The sequence below is a fragment of the Cygnus olor genome, chromosome 1, assembly GCF_009769625.2.
Source record: "Cygnus olor isolate bCygOlo1 chromosome 1, bCygOlo1.pri.v2, whole genome shotgun sequence".
NCBI classification, from domain to species: domain Eukaryota; kingdom Metazoa; phylum Chordata; class Aves; order Anseriformes; family Anatidae; genus Cygnus; species Cygnus olor.
In genome coordinates, this window is record NC_049169.1 from 38547135 (window position 1) to 38562588 (window position 15454).

Consider the following 15454-nt stretch of genomic DNA (forward strand, 5'->3'; position numbering starts at 1 on the left):
GTGGGTGCATAATATATTTTAACAAAACACATTGTAAACAGATTAAAGGTGTAATGCCATAACTTGAAAACAGTTGGAATGACTTCCATGGGATGAGATGGGAGAAATTCTCTCAACTTGTTGTTAGTTTTAATGCAGTGCACCTTTTCAGAATCTATCATCGTTGTGCTTATAGCTTGCATTTTTGTCTTAACTTCATATGCCATAACTTAAGTTATGGTGTATGGAGGAAGTATCAAAAGTTCAAAATGCAAAACACCCTTTTTCTGTTTCACCTATAAGTTAGTATTCAGATGGGGTTATCAAACCAAACAATATACGATAAGCTAATTTAGTTAAGAAAATAGATTTACATATCCTGACGGTTTGCAAGAAGTATATATCCAAATTAGTTTGTTTCACATCACTCACTTTACAATCTGAAATTGTCACAAAGAAATTAATTTCACTGTTGATGATTGTAGCATTAATTCTATACTGTTGAGCTTGCATTTAATTCTTTACTACACCGTGGTAGGTGTTGTTTCTGTACTTTATCTAAAAGTTATATTTTATTCTATCTTCACTTAAACCAACAGTGTAAGATAGGTTTCACACGTCAGTATTAGCGTTTGAAGTGGTTCCTTGGACCAGATTACGTCCATGCATAAAATCACGTCTCTTCTAAAAGGGAAAAGTTCTGGTCTCTTACACAAAAATTCAGTTGACAGAACAGATTGCATTGTAATATTGGTGTTTTATATTCTTAGTGTGTGGGGGGGCGGTGGTGGTGGTTTTTTTGGTTGGTTGGTTTGGTTTTAGCTTTTAGTTGCAACTGGATATTTGATTAGAATAAAATATTTGCTTGTTGTCCTAGTTCTTAATGGCTTACGGCATTTTTTGTAGCAGCTTTCAACAAGTTTTTAGTAATCTCTTGGCTCATTAATGCACTGCAACATCGAACTGAATGTCTTAACAGAGAATGTTTGTTTTTAAACTTTAATAGCCGTGTTGACCTCTGTCATTAACAATTAATGACAATTAATAATGTCATTGTCACTCAAAGGCAATATCCTGCCTTTAAGACCTTCAGATACAGCTGCCAACAGGAGAAAACTTCCAGATGAGTGTAATGCAGAAGGAGGTGCTTACCGTGTGTTCCTGACTCCGTGTGCTACCCAAGCACCACCAGAGACAGGAGACCACAACCTTAAATGATGAAATCTGGAAGACTGAATACAATTTCATGTATTTTTTTGCTATTGTATTTGGTTTTATATTTCACAAGTAACGGATATCCGTAAAATTTTCACTTGGGAATAATTCCCTCCAGTTACCAGGCTTTCAAAGTTTACTCATTGTTGTCTGATTTTGAGGTTTAGAAATATTTTCTTGTAACGTGCGAATTTTGCGCGTGAATTTTGTGAATGCTATTAAAGAACAGTTTGCAATATAGAGGAGGACCGATAATAATTCTAAATATTAAACTGGAAGAGCATGTAAAATCCCATTTTTATCGGTTATTTGTTGGGCTGGGTATTTTTTTTTTTGAGCGTCACTATAACACTTTCTCCTTTTGAGGCTGTGGGTCAGCTGTTTTATTATTAAATAGTGCAGCACAGATGGCAGATACCAGAAATAAAGTAGTGCAAATACAAAATTATGCTGATGCTTGCACCTGTGAGAAAGCCATCATTTATCAAGCCAGATATTACTCACACACTTATTTGCTTATTCTAACATGTTTTTGCTTTTAGGAACTGGATTTCTAGAGTCAGATTGAGGTTGGCTTTGTGTTAAAGTGGCTTTAGGCTGTAACTGCATAACACAGTGCCCTTTGCAGGAGCGTTGCTCTACTGAAGTTTTCTTCGTGCCACGGTGTGCTGCCACGGCAGGTATGGTGACAGCCCGCTGTCCCCGCAGTGGGGTGGCAGGCTGCTGGGAGGAGGCAGGGTGCTGCGGCACAGGAGGGAGGTGGAAACCCTGCAAGCCAGCGCTGCTGGTGCTGCTGAGCCTCCTCCCACCCTGTTCCCCGAGAGGCTGCAGCCCGTGCTTGCTCGTCTCCTAAGAAAGTTTGAGAATGCAGCAGTTTTTTTCCCAGTTCTGGCCAATTCAAGCAGTTTTTTCAGGATTGCTGACACTCCTAGATAGATTTACTGCAGGAAACCCATCAAGACTTAAGGAAAGCAGTTACGAGTAAAATCTTCCTCATCACTAGGGGTAGGAAATTGCCCGATAGTATGTTACGGCTTACTGGTTTTTGATACGGACCAGAAAAACTGGGCCATCTCCTTGGATCATCAGGTGATTCGAGTTTAGACACAGATTCATACGTGGTCAGAATTGCACTGGGACCATCTGAGACTTGGGAGCAATGTGGTGATCTCGTGTTAGCTGGTTAGCAGCGGCTCAGTCCGGCAGCTTGCCAGTACCGGGTACTGGTCCTGCGGCGCTGCGAGAGTAAAACAGTGTTACACCAGGAGTTGTCTCGTTGTGCTCTGGGGGATGCAAGTCTTGGGCTTCCTCTGGCACCTAACCGTGTGTAGGGGAAAGCCAGTTGAAATAGCTTGGTCAGTTAAATCATCCTAAGGTGGAAGAGAAGCAAAGATGCCAAAGCTTGAAGAGTGGTTATCTGTACGTGTGCAGCAAAAGCTAACGCTGTCAGGAGCTTGTTGGGTGCGTACTTCTAGGATATGCTGCTCATTGACGTGATTTCAGTAATTTGGTTAGGATTTCTTGTTTTCCCAAAGGTTGTTACAGGTATAATTTTGAGCATTGTTCCTAAAATGTGGACATAATTGGGTAAAGTTTGAAAGCCTGTCCTGCACTTGGTAAGCTCTTTAGTGACCCTAAGGGTTAGACTGCTTCAGTTTTGGTAAGGTTATGGCGCCTTTTGGTTTTTATAGACTAAAAGAAATTCACGAGTGACTTCGAGCCACCCTTTTAAGTACACTCCTGGAGAATTGCTGTATTTTGTGTATCATGTGGCCATTAGCCCACAAGCAGTTAAAATAATGATGCTGGAAGGAATGTTTTTAGTAGTACTAATAGCATTCACCTCAATTGTGCATTATCCTTGGTAGCCAAGTTCAAGCAGTGTTACAAGGCTGTAGTAGCAGCCCAGAGGTTGTGTATGCAAATAAAGGTCCTGACAGCAGAACTTCAGCTTTTGGCTAACCTAGTCGTTTTGTTGTGGACCTAAGTGATATGGAAGTTACAGAGAAATACGACAAGATTTTAAACTGCTCCTGACTTAGCTGTGACTGAAAAAAGTGCTTAACACCGATTTGACATATCACAAAACAAACTAGAGACAGACTGAGAGTGATACCCATACAGCAGATTCCTTCTCCCTGAGATGTGAGAAGTGCTGCATTTAATCAGCCCGGAAGGGATCCACTGTATTTCTTCTTTCTTCCGGAGGATTAATATGCTTAGGACATGGAGGATATCATGACTTTAAAACTACTGCTAGACGTGCTGCATTTGATACTTGGCCTTTATTCTGGCCTTCCATAAGGGTTTCTCTACGGGGTCATTTTGAATTTCACTTTTCCTGTAACAACAGCAAATGGCACAATGGACGTGACCTACTTTGCAGTGTTTCAAAAGGAAATCCAATTTGTTATAAGCATTGTTCATTAAATGTTATTTGCCATTCCTTTCCTTTTAACTGCTTAAAAAAAATCAAGTAGTACTCAGAATAGAAGAGATGGGATTTTATTTTCCTGTTTCAAATAATTTAGTACCTCATAGGTCTGTGATTATTTTTTTATATATGCAAGCTAATGTTATAAATACAAGATTTTTATGCTGAGATTTGTACCATCTTCTGCTTATTATATCACATGCTATCACAGCAAGTTTGGAATAACCTAAGCAGCTATTCTTGCGGGATTTTCTTTTTGGTCTAACTGTTTTGCTTATCTATCCGAAAGCTGGTAGTAATTTGGTCTGCTGCTTGTGTCTCAGTGCCTGATTACCTGTTAGTTTGTGGGTTTTTTGGCCAGTCTGTTTTTTGAGGTGTGTCAAACTTATTTTTTCCATTGAATTAGAATTTGCCATCCCTTGCAGCACTTTCCAGGCTTTTCCAACTTGTCAAATGTTAATGTGTTTTTTTTTCTAAGTGTTTTAAGAAGGGAAAGCAGAAGTAAAACCGGTGTAACAGCTTGTTCTATCAGCGTTTAACATAAGTGAGTTTGGTAGTTTGGGTGGGGAGTGTGCTTTTGGAGCCTGTCTCCCACGTGTCCCCATTGCACCACGCCTCGGTTCACGTCACAGTGCAGCCGTGGTGTGAATCCGTCTGATTCTTTTGGGAGCAACGTGAGCTGGAAGAGATGCTCCAGGGGCGCGCCAGTCATATTGCACTCACTAATGGGCAACTGGTACACAGAACCAGGTGTTTTAATCAAGACTAACTCCAGTCAGAAATGCATACAGGGTGTATGTTAGGCCTTCGGGTAGTCCTTCACTAAGAAGGAAGAACTTAGCTGCAGACTGGCATGTATTTTAGTTAATTTTTCTTTCTGCAGAAAGTTTTTGTCTCAGTAGTTCAGCCCTCTTATGTATGCAAGCGTGTGTGCTTATTGCTGTGGTTGATTCCTACAAAATGTGTGCGCAGTGTTCAAAATACATGCGACTCTGTAGAAGTTTGAGGTAATACTTCCAATATATTTTCCGACAGTGTATAGTAATTTTCTACTGTAACTTTTCGTCTCATACCTTGTGTATATATTCAAAAAATCATGAATACTTTATGTAACTTACAAACATCAAAACTACTCCTGATATTTAGTGTCTACCCTGCAAGTTTTACTTCTCGTTTCTGCCATCTAAATTTGACTCAGGTATAGCCAGCTAGCTAACAAATTCAGTTTCTAAGGTTTGTTTGAGCTTTACATCTGTCTAGTTTAAGTCAACAAAACACTTTGCAGTGCATCACAGTAGAAGTAATTTTGATTGGAATTTCTTCCTCTCAAGATGAGAAAGGTTGAAATCCTGTTACATGGAAGAATCCAGCTATTCCTTTTCTCGAAACCATCCGTCAGTTCAGGTCCAGACTACTGCATGAAATATGCAGACATTTGCCCAGGAATTAGCGAGAATGAGTAGCATATTCTGTTGTGAGCTGGATGGATCAGGTTCACCTAATAACTTCTTGCTCAAAGGGAAGATCAGCTATACCTACCATTAACGTCTAACCCTTTTTTTGTGTGTGTATGTATATATATGTATGTGTATATATGTGTATATATATATGTATCCTGGAATGGAGGCTTGCTGAAGGAAGCTGTGTAATCTGTTCCAATGCTTAACTGTCCTTAAGATTGCAAAGTGGTTTTGTTTGTTTGTTTTTCCTGAACCTCCTCTTCCTCAAATATATTAATGCATTCCACTTCTGCAGCAGCACGGAGAGTAGTTCATTCTTTTCCTCTCACAGTCGTGACTGGTGTCAATGTCCCTAACTTAGTTGCCTTCTTTTTGGCAGTGTGCAAATCTCAGTCTTTATTCATGGATCATGGATTTTTAGATCTTACTCTTACTCTTTAGATACTTACTCTTGAGAGTCTGTAGTTTATCACATTTCATGTGTGGTGCCTGGAAGGGGGGAAAAAATGGTTTTAATGGAAATACCTGGTAATATGCATTATTTCTAAATTATTTCTCTGTCTTTCTCCTCTGTGCTAGTTGTTGCAAGTTAAAGAAAGTCTGTCTTTATACATTCCAAGTCATAGATTTTTTATTGACATGTGATGTACTGTTGCAGTTTTTATTGTGCAGATATTTTAGGGAGTTTCTAAAACTTGATGATTGAAAAAGAGGGGCTTTTCGTTTGCTTTATTAGCAAAAGAATGTGCTATTGCAAACTTTCGGAGCAAGGTAACATGATATCTTTGTGTCTTTAACCTTTTGTTCTTTCTTTTAAATTTTAGATGCTGGCATCACCATCAACATCAGGTCAGCTGTCTCAGTTTGGGGCAAGTTTATACGGGCAACAAAGTAAGAACTATTTTTATTGATTTTATTAAATATTCTAGTTTCACACTTTGGATAGGCAACTCTTAGCTCTTTGGGCTCTTTTGGTGATGGTAAAAACTGTCTGCTCGAGTGTGTGTGATTTTTGGTTATTTATTTTTGGAAGATGCATTTTTGCATTATTATCCATTTTTTGCAGTGTTTAGTTTGCAACGTGTCATGTGTTGACACTGTATAGCTGTTAAATATCCAAATACAGTAATCCTATTAAGAATGTCTATGATTTAACTGGCTCTGAAAAAAAAAACGACGGAAGGTGAGCTGGGCCAAAATGAGTCTACTTCAGAAAAACACGTAAGGAATGGAAGGAAACAAATTCTAACTGATATTTTATGTTCTGCAGGAGCAAATTAAGTCTTGTCTATATGTTTGGCAGCTCACATTTGGCAAAGAATTATGCCAGTAAGATTTGTTTCCTTCTGTTCTGTTTTTTTTCCATCTATTGAAGATTTTTTTTCCTGTATCTGCCAGTCTTGTGTATACTGTTGCTGCTGAAGGTACACAGAGAATTAGTCACAGTGTGCAGTGCTAGATCTGACCTAAGTGCCAGCGTTAAGAACTGAACCTCCCTGTAGTTGAGAGGGGCACATGCAGAGAGTGACTCAGAGCACCTGAGTTAGAAAGAGTTACACAAGTAAAACAGGTTCGTGAACATCTTTCATCACTGCGCTTTTGAATGTTTGCAGCTTTCTAGCCAAGTGCTTCCCACTCAGATACTAAGGAAAAGTGTCTTCAGGATATTTTAGCGTGTGGAATTTTTTAATCAGGACAAACTAAAAGCTTTGTCTCTTAGGTGCATGACCTAAGGTAAAAGTTTTATTTAGGCTTTCTTCAAATAGTTTAAAAATTATAGTGATTTTCAACCCTCTCGGAGGCTGTTGATGGGTGACCACATTATACCAAGTGGTTTTTGATTATGCTACTGAGTTACATGGTCAGTTTCTGGCCAGTCTGAGAGTCAGGTTTGGATCTTGGCTTGGGTCCTGAATGTGGCGCTGCTAAACCTTTCAGGCTCAGCTGTTTCAAGATACTGAAGTAGTGATTTATTCTGTTTGTCACAGTTATTTGTTGATTATTTTTATGGGCAACTTTTTTTTTTTCATGAAACTTGGCCGTTCAGCCAGTTGTATGTTCTTTCTAGGACTTAATCTCACGTGGAGACATGCATGGCTGAAAATTAGAAAGTAAATATTGTCAGGGTTCAGTTTCTTCCAAGTACTGAGAAAGAAGGGGGAGTAAATGCTTATGATTAAATATTTTGGGGAAAAACAAAGCTGCTGATCTCCATATGCTTTTAGATTGGTAGCTGTCAATTTAGCACAATATCAACTTAAAGAGTTAAGTTAAACTTATTTTCTAAGCACAAAACAAGCCACTTCATTGATCAGTCTGTGATGTAGCTCATGCAGATCTCTTGTCTCAGTTTAAAAAATGTGGAAAAAGGAAGCATAAGGAAGATTTTTTTGTAATGGGGAATATTTCAACTGCCCTTACTTGCCAGCCGTAAAAATATAGTAACAGTACTACCCATAGAAAAAAAAAAGTCTGATCTAAAGCAAGCCAACAACAAGAAATAATGTTATTAGTGAAAAACTGGCTTTGTTGGAGTGAATGCTTACACAAAATTAACCTAAATGTAGTAATCATGTTTTTCAGCGTATTGTCTAGTTTCGAAGAATGTTTTTTCTTTACCATTTTATTTTTAAAATTCCACCTAATCGTTAATTAGTGTGAAATACTATTTATAATACGCTCATTGAAATTATTCTGATGCAGCAAATTGACAAAATATTTACAGCGAGCACCTTGATATAATCAGCAATTAATGAAGTCTTGTGAGGCTTGTTACAGTGAGTCATGCTACCTCTTAGTCTGAACGTATAGAGAAATTCGTGGTATCAAAATTCTTCATTGCACGCTTCTCGGGCTGCGAATTTTAGGGTAAAACGCTGGGCGGGCAGTGCTGCAAGGATGGGAGCTGAACAACCGGGGGGTTTCTTCAGACCGTGTCCGTACCAATAACCTGAGCGTATGCTCTGTCCGTCCTTTGCATTCCTCGTACTTCATCATGTCGTACGCTGGCATATTCAGCTCTTCTGAAGGGGTGATCTATCATCAGAGAGTGCTGATTCCTCCTAATTTTTCTTTCCTTTTGTCTACTACATAAGGTTTTGAATGCCGAGCCTACCTCAGCAGCTTTATGCTAAAGTAATAGGTCTGTTATTTATAGCTCTCACGTTTTATATGCAAGTGTGTCTCTGCTGATATGTTCCACTAAATGGCTTTTTCTTGTCGTTGGACATCACTCTGAAATTTCATGAATACAGAAAAGCAATGTGAGAACGATGACAAACTTCATGAAGTTTTCTGACATTTTGAGACAGCAGCCAACTGGCTATTTTTTGTTGTTCTGAGTTAAGGAGATTTACAATGTATATATGGATATATACATATTTAATAAAGAGCAAACTTTATTGCACCAAAATCCTTGTGTAGAAAATACTCCTGTTCACAATGCTTAAAAAAAAAAAAACAAAAAAAAACTACTGTATGCTTTAATTGCTAATTGAGGGCAGTTAAATTCCTACTTGATTTCATTCCTCAAAAAATTAAATTTAAATTGACCATGGACACTGAAGTTCTCTTATCAAAAGGAAACTTTAAACTTAAACTTTACAAAGAAGTTTCCTGAAAGGTTGATTTTGTTGTCCTGAAAGCAGTGTTACTTAAAATTCAGTTTTATTTTTTATTATAGATTTGCAAAATGCTGCTTTTTAAAAGGTGATGTATAGATCTCCATGTCCTCATCAACAAGATCAAAACTCACCCTGTTCTCTTCAGTATACCTCTCAAAGGCAACAAAACGTTGTTAGTGACTCAGAGGCTGAAATTGCTCAAGTTTAACAAAAACGGGGCTATCTGTGAGATAACTGGGCTTCTACTATGCAAAGAAGGACTTAGCTTTTACACTGCACTTTCCTTCAGTCTTTGCACTTTTTTTAGGTTGTCAGCATAAATTGTTTCCACCCACACCTACCTGATGGCTAAGACTTTGTTCCGGATTGCTATATATCTCCCCCCCTCTGAATTTTTTTTCAATAGGTGCACTAGGCCTTCCAATGAGGGGAATGAGCAACAATACCCCTCAGTTAAATCGCAGCTTATCACAAGGCACTCAGTTACCGAGCCACGTAACGCCAACAACAGGGGTACCAACAATGTCACTTCACACGCCTCCGTCTCCGAGCAGGTATTTATTGATAGCCAATGTTTCTGCAATTGTGTCTTTCTGCAGAGCACTTACTAAATGTTCTGCATATTGTGCCCCAGCTACTTTAGTCTGATTTAATAAAAAAAAAATATAGTTTTTATTGACCACTGCCTGCGTTAGGTATGTAATACTGTAAAACTGTAAGATAAGGCTTACTGTAAAACAGTATTTTGGTATGTAAAGGCCAGTTTGCTGGCAAATCCTGCTTCAGAATGTAAGAGACTTTTTTTTGGCTCTTCTGGTATATGAATGGTTAAAATTTTTATATGGATGTCGTACACCGTATGAAAATATTAAGGTAGTAGGTCTGAAGCGCTCTTTAAAACAGAGCTGTAACACCTTTTCAAATGCATAACGCTTAAGTATTTGTCTAAACCTGACTGAGGACTTGATTAGTACACAATGGGTCATGTGGTGTTTCTGAAGAAATCCCAAACTACGTTAATTATAGAGAGTAATCCAAACACGCTGTGTTGATCTAAGCATAAATTAAGTTGCAACAGCTCGAAGTCCATCCTACGTTAGTAATTTAAATGAGTAACCAAATACTATTGTATAGATTCATCTCTATGGATGGTTTTTCTCTTTCAGGGGGATATTGCCTATGAATCCTAGGAATATGATGAACCACTCCCAGGTTGGTCAGGGCATTGGAATTCCCAGCAGGACAAACAGCATGAGCAGTTCAGGGTTAGGCAGCCCCAACAGAAGCTCTCCAAGCATAATATGTATGCCAAAGCAGCAACCCTCTCGACAACCTTTTACTGTGAACAGGTAAGGCTGTTTGGTCAGACCATCCCTGTACAGCCATGGATGGACATCCTCATCCTTTAGCGCTCCTCTCAAAGTCTGATCTTTATCCATTAGAAGAAAACTTGAAAGTGCTGCTTTGTGTGTTCCAGTCTCTCAGTAGTAAGCTTTGAAGCTGCTTTTAATACTCATACAGGCTTTTTGAGGCCTTTCAGCTAAATTCTGCTTCTGACTTTTGAATTTCTACTACTACTTATGTAAAATATGTGATGTTTCTATTGTGTTCCTGAGTTTGTTCTGGAAACACCCTGATTTTTGTGTATATACCTCCATTTCAAGACTATTCATCTATGAGTTTGGGAAGAAGTAAGGCAAGATGTAATACAGAATAACTACTTAACAATAACAATAATAGTTATTCTCGAAGAATAGTTAACTGATTTGGACACAATAGGGACATTGTGTTTTACTTCTTTGAATTCTGGAATAATACGGAGAGCAGTGGTTTACCACTCATTTAAGGATTTGGTGTTCATTTGCTGCTAGAAATTTCTCAATCTTTTTTTCTATCTTTGGGCAAGATTCTGACATCAGAAATCACTGGGCTTTAACTATGTTTTGTTGGTATGTTTATGCTTAGTTTATATTGATTACATTGTAGTAAAAAGTGTGTTGATTCTAATTACATAGCGTGTAGTCAAAGCTTCGCACAACTGACCATTTTCCAGGCTTCATTCCCCAGCCTTGTGATCCCTGTGCTCCCAGTTTCTTCCTTTTTCTAACTTTAGGCCCTACCTGGGGGACTGACTGCTACACTGGGCACAAATACGCTCATTACAGTCAGATGCTACCTCTTATCCAATCTAGAATTTTACAAAACAGGTGAAGAAAAATGAATGTCACAGTTATCTGGAACTTGGTCAGTCCGTTTAGTTCTGGAGCTTTGCATTATGATATAGGCATTAAATAAAACTTCTCTTAATCAAAGTAATAGAGATTTGGTGGTAGTAGTTTGTGTTCTTGGAGCGTGAGAAGACTTTGTATTTTGCCTTTTCTTTTCTGTGAAGTGGCAGCAAGCAAAGGAAATGATAATTTTAAAAGATAATTTTATATTTTAAGTATTTTTGAAACCTGAGCATCACAAAAGTTTGAAATGGTAATATATTTGAAAACTCTACATGAAGAGGATAATGAATTTGGAGATTGATATATATGTATAGGAAGTACTTGTTTAAATAACAACCAGCTGTAGGACAAAGATAATGAAATTCCAGTGTGTAGGAGCATTTGAATTAAAATCCTCATCTTTTACTGTTTGCACTGTAAAGTTCATGTTAATGATGCTACAGTTTTTACAAGTTGAGAAGGACATATCACTGGAACAATCACAAGTTCTTATTCCACGGTTTATTAGTCTGCAAGTGTTGTAATAGTATATATCCAATTGTTAATTTGATTAAATAGTGAAATGATACTTGGAGAGGAAAAAAAGTTTGTTCCCTTGTGAGAGGTGCACGAGTTATGTGACTTCCATGAAGTGTTTTGTGAATTAATGCCTTAGTTAGAGCAATGAATGTTTTTAATACTTCGAACACATAAAATACTTCACTTTCCCAGTCTTAGTTACATCAGTGAAAGATATTGGAAGCTGAGATGATGCTGGTTAACAAACAGTTTGCAAATAATTGTAGGGAAGTACACATCTTGTGGCCTAACCCCTTTCTTATCCTTGAAATTCTTGACCTGGTTATTTCTAATTGCCTTAAAAACAAACAAACCTTGTATGAGAAACATTGTCTGTCATCAAGCTAGATTATATGCCCGTCAAGATCAGATTGTGTCCAGCTGATGCTCTCACCAGGTCTAGGATTCACAGAGGATACCAGAAATGTATTCCTTCCAGTGCATGAAATGTCAAAGATCTGGATGTCCTTCAAATGCACCATCTTGCTGGAGCAAAGCAGCATAGGACCATTCCTGACTCACCATTCCCTTTCTTGATGTCTCAGTCCAAATTGAAGCATTTAGGGTTATTGCAAATTGAAATTAAATGCTTCAGATTTGGAATTGCGCAAAAGTCATATAGATGAAATTTCCACTAGGAAAACGTTTGGCACTTTTATGCACAGAAACTTCTGAAATATCAACTTGCGTCCTGTTGCAGGGAGAAGTGAGTGTTAGGGTTTCCCATAGGGCAGAAATTCCGAATTTCACTCAGTTCTGGGCTACCTTGTAGCTTCTCGACATCTTCAGCTTGCACAGGATGGAGCGGGTTGTTTGTCAGACTGCAGCAGCCCTGTCTAATTCTTAGATGTCTTCAAACGTTTCTGCTTGACTATGTGAAACTTTATTTTAACCGGTGTCCTTGTGTGACAGAGACCATACTGATGTTCCTGATAATGCTGTATGTACATCATGATGATTGCACATAATAACTTTCCAGTTTTTAATTGAGTCTTTATGAACTTGATCGCTTCCATGATCCAGCTTACCACCTGCAAATGAATACTTCAGTCTTCTTGCTATTTTATTTCCTGCTGTTTAATTTTTCAGTATGAAATTCTTGAGTAATGATCACGTTTGTCATAGTTTGTTGGTTGACAGATATCTAAAATATTGTGGCTATTAAAAAAAATTAAGTTTTGAAGTCATTCCAGTTGTCTTGATTCAGCAGTGTTTGCTCAGAATTTTCAAAAGTATAAAGGAAAGTAATTAAAAATTGAGTTTAGGCTAACGTGTGTTGCTTAAGCTGAAATAAATTAAGTGTCTTAGGCTTTTTTCCATAATGCCTTCAGCTGGGAATTAGGAAGCCTCAATACCCTTTTCTCTGACTTCTTGGATTTTTTTTTTCACAGTATGTCTGGATTTGGGATGAACAGAAATCAGGCGTTTGGAATGAATAACTCCTTATCAAGTAACATTTTTAATGGAACAGGTGAGTTTACTCATATTTATGCTGATTTTGAAGTACAGTAGAAAGATTTATTTATTATTGGGTAAGGCTGGTTGGAAATACTTGGAGGGCAGTTGTTGCACAGAAGCGCTGCCCTTAGAAAATAACTCTACGTGATCTTCAGCAGGGTCTGTAACCCTGACGTTAATGTGGGAAAAGTATTTTGTTATTTTAGTTTGAAGATTCAGTGGAGATATAAGTGTATTAATGGTTTGTTTTTTCCCATGGCATAACATAACATAAGAGCAGTGTTATGACACCCAGTGTTATTACGTCATGACAAGGGATTGCGAGCAGAATACTCACTGTACCTCATGTGACTATAAGTTATACCTGGTTGGTTAGAAATGCAAAATAACGTATGGAATTGGAAAGGAAATCAGAGAAGAAAAGATTCACGTTCCTACGAAAGCATTACAGAGGATAAACACAGCAGGACAGCGTTTTTAGAGACCTCAAACTCCTTTTGAGCAGCTGCTTTATGAAGCGATCCTTTCAGTCCGTTGTTTCAGTTGTGATTTCTCCCAGGGAATTACTTCCTCACCTGACTTTAATGAGTCGAGAGAGGGAGATGTTCCTGCTCGATGTGCCGTAGGCTCGTGGGTGATGCGGTTTGTTGGTGGCCACCTGCCCGGCGGTGCCGCTGATGTCACAGCACGGAAGGCTCGGCCGAGGGGTTTGGTGTCCCTGGCACCTTGTGACATCTCTGCGGAGCTGCGCTGCTCACCTTGCCCATGCCGTGTTTTCGCCGCCGATTAAAAAATGTTCCCGTGTTACTTGTCCTGCGTTGGCACTGCACCTGCTTGAGCTTTATCTTGTCTTACCTTTCCTAAGGAAAATAGAGCTCCTTGATACTGTTGCTGATATGGGTTATTATCTTCTCTGAAATCTTTCCTTGACAGCTCCTTCCGTTTTAAATGGGCTACCTATCCTAGTACTGTAGTTTTGCTAGTCTGCCTGGATTTTACTCATGCAGTGTTTAATTCTAAATGAGCAAACCTTGTTACTAAATCCTACTGACTCGATATTGGTTAAAGAAAAACTCGATGCTCTTTAACCTAGTCCCGTAACACAGAAGTTGTATTTATTTGTGATAATTATAGTAAGAAAAAAAAGGTGAATTTGAAAGAAGAAAATATATCTAACATTTATATTGCGTATAATGAAGTCCTTGAGTAAAAAAAAAATTACGGAAATTTGAAATGCCTGCTTTTATTATAGATGGAAGTGAAAATGTGACAGGACTGGACCTCTCAGATTTTCCAGCGCTAGCAGACAGAAACAGGAGGGAAGGAAGTGGCAATCCAACTCCATTAATAAACCCTTTAGCTGGAAGGGCTCCCTATGGTAAGGTTATATATTTGAAAACGCTTTGAATGAAATACGTGTTTGCTTGTTTCAGCTTCTGTGGTTCTTAAGACAATGTGTAGCCTTTTGTAAAATGCCAGCTGCTAAGTCTGATTTTTTTTTTTTTGAAATAAACTGTCCATACATCTCCATGACTGGAGATTTCCCTCAGGTTTTTTAACTATTAGGACTTACTTGTTTTAGATTCACCACCAATAGAGGCTGCTGGGGTTTTCAGTCTGTGTGATAACTCTGAAGCTGCTCAACCTCAAGAAATGTCTTAAGGAATAGGTTGTTTTCTAGTTGCATGCATACAAAACCTGTTGAATTCTGAACAGTACATTTTAGAAATAATATTTAATTATTAGAGATGTTTTTGTAGCAGTTATAAGCATACCATTTATTTTCACTGTTTATTGATAGTACTTGCTGTAGCACTGTTCACTGTCACTCTTATGATGAGGATCAGATTTCAAAAAAAATAGCCTGTAAGCATCAACTATTATCAGTCAGATTCCAAATCTGTGTCTTACATAACTCTTGCTGAACAGCTTAAAAAAATAATAAAAGGAAAAACTTAAGGGTGGATACAAATCTTGCTATTTGGGTCTGGAAAAAATTTAGGTAAGTTTAGCATGAAGGACAAAACTTTTTTTGTTACTGCTTTAGTAGACTTTGTCATGCATGTTGCATCAGCTGCTCTGAAAAGTTGCATTTATAACTTATTTTCGTGACACTTGTCAAATTTCCAACTAAAAATACCTTAGTCTTTTCCAACTAAAAAAAGCTAGTGTTTTTCGGAGATAGCTCCAATTTTAATTGGAGAGAAATAATAGATACTGCATTATCAGGAGAAAGTAGCCTCATGGATTGGGTGTAACCAAGGCCCTCCGCTTAAGATAGCTGTGAGAAACAGCTAAACAAGTTAAACTGAAGTGCTCCTAAACACAGGCAAAAGTCACTCCCCCAAAATAAAGGCACTGGAAAGTCATACTGAGAGTGGAGAGCGAATACCGCTTTGTAGCTTACACGAGATTTTCTCTTTCCTCAAGAGAAGCCTCTACTTGGAAAACTGATGGAAAGTAGGAGAGAGGTCCGCACAAATGTACTTGCAGCGT

General features: G+C 38.2%; 1 protein-coding gene and 1 long non-coding RNA gene across 12 annotated transcripts in view; one reads left to right on the forward strand and one right to left on the reverse strand.

Moving 5' to 3' along the window:
• Positions 1–15454, forward strand: part of CNOT2 (CCR4-NOT transcription complex subunit 2) — a 92949-nt gene that overhangs the window by 59851 nt on the left and 17644 nt on the right. For all 11 annotated transcript variants that reach the window (XM_040553254.1, XM_040553262.1, XM_040553218.1 and 8 more), the window contains 5 exons: positions 5913–5979; positions 9118–9265; positions 9878–10060; positions 12892–12971; positions 14211–14336. In XM_040553254.1, the coding sequence (XP_040409188.1) occupies positions 5913–5979; positions 9118–9265; positions 9878–10060; positions 12892–12971; positions 14211–14336 (604 nt within the window). The remainder of the gene's footprint in view (positions 1–5912; positions 5980–9117; positions 9266–9877; positions 10061–12891; positions 12972–14210; positions 14337–15454) is intronic.
• Positions 1548–13852, reverse strand: LOC121068192. The gene is made up of 3 exons (XR_005818692.1): positions 13534–13852; positions 5538–5577; positions 1548–2511 (listed from the first exon to the last, which is right to left on the reverse strand). It is a non-coding gene; the product is annotated as an uncharacterized LOC121068192 (long non-coding RNA).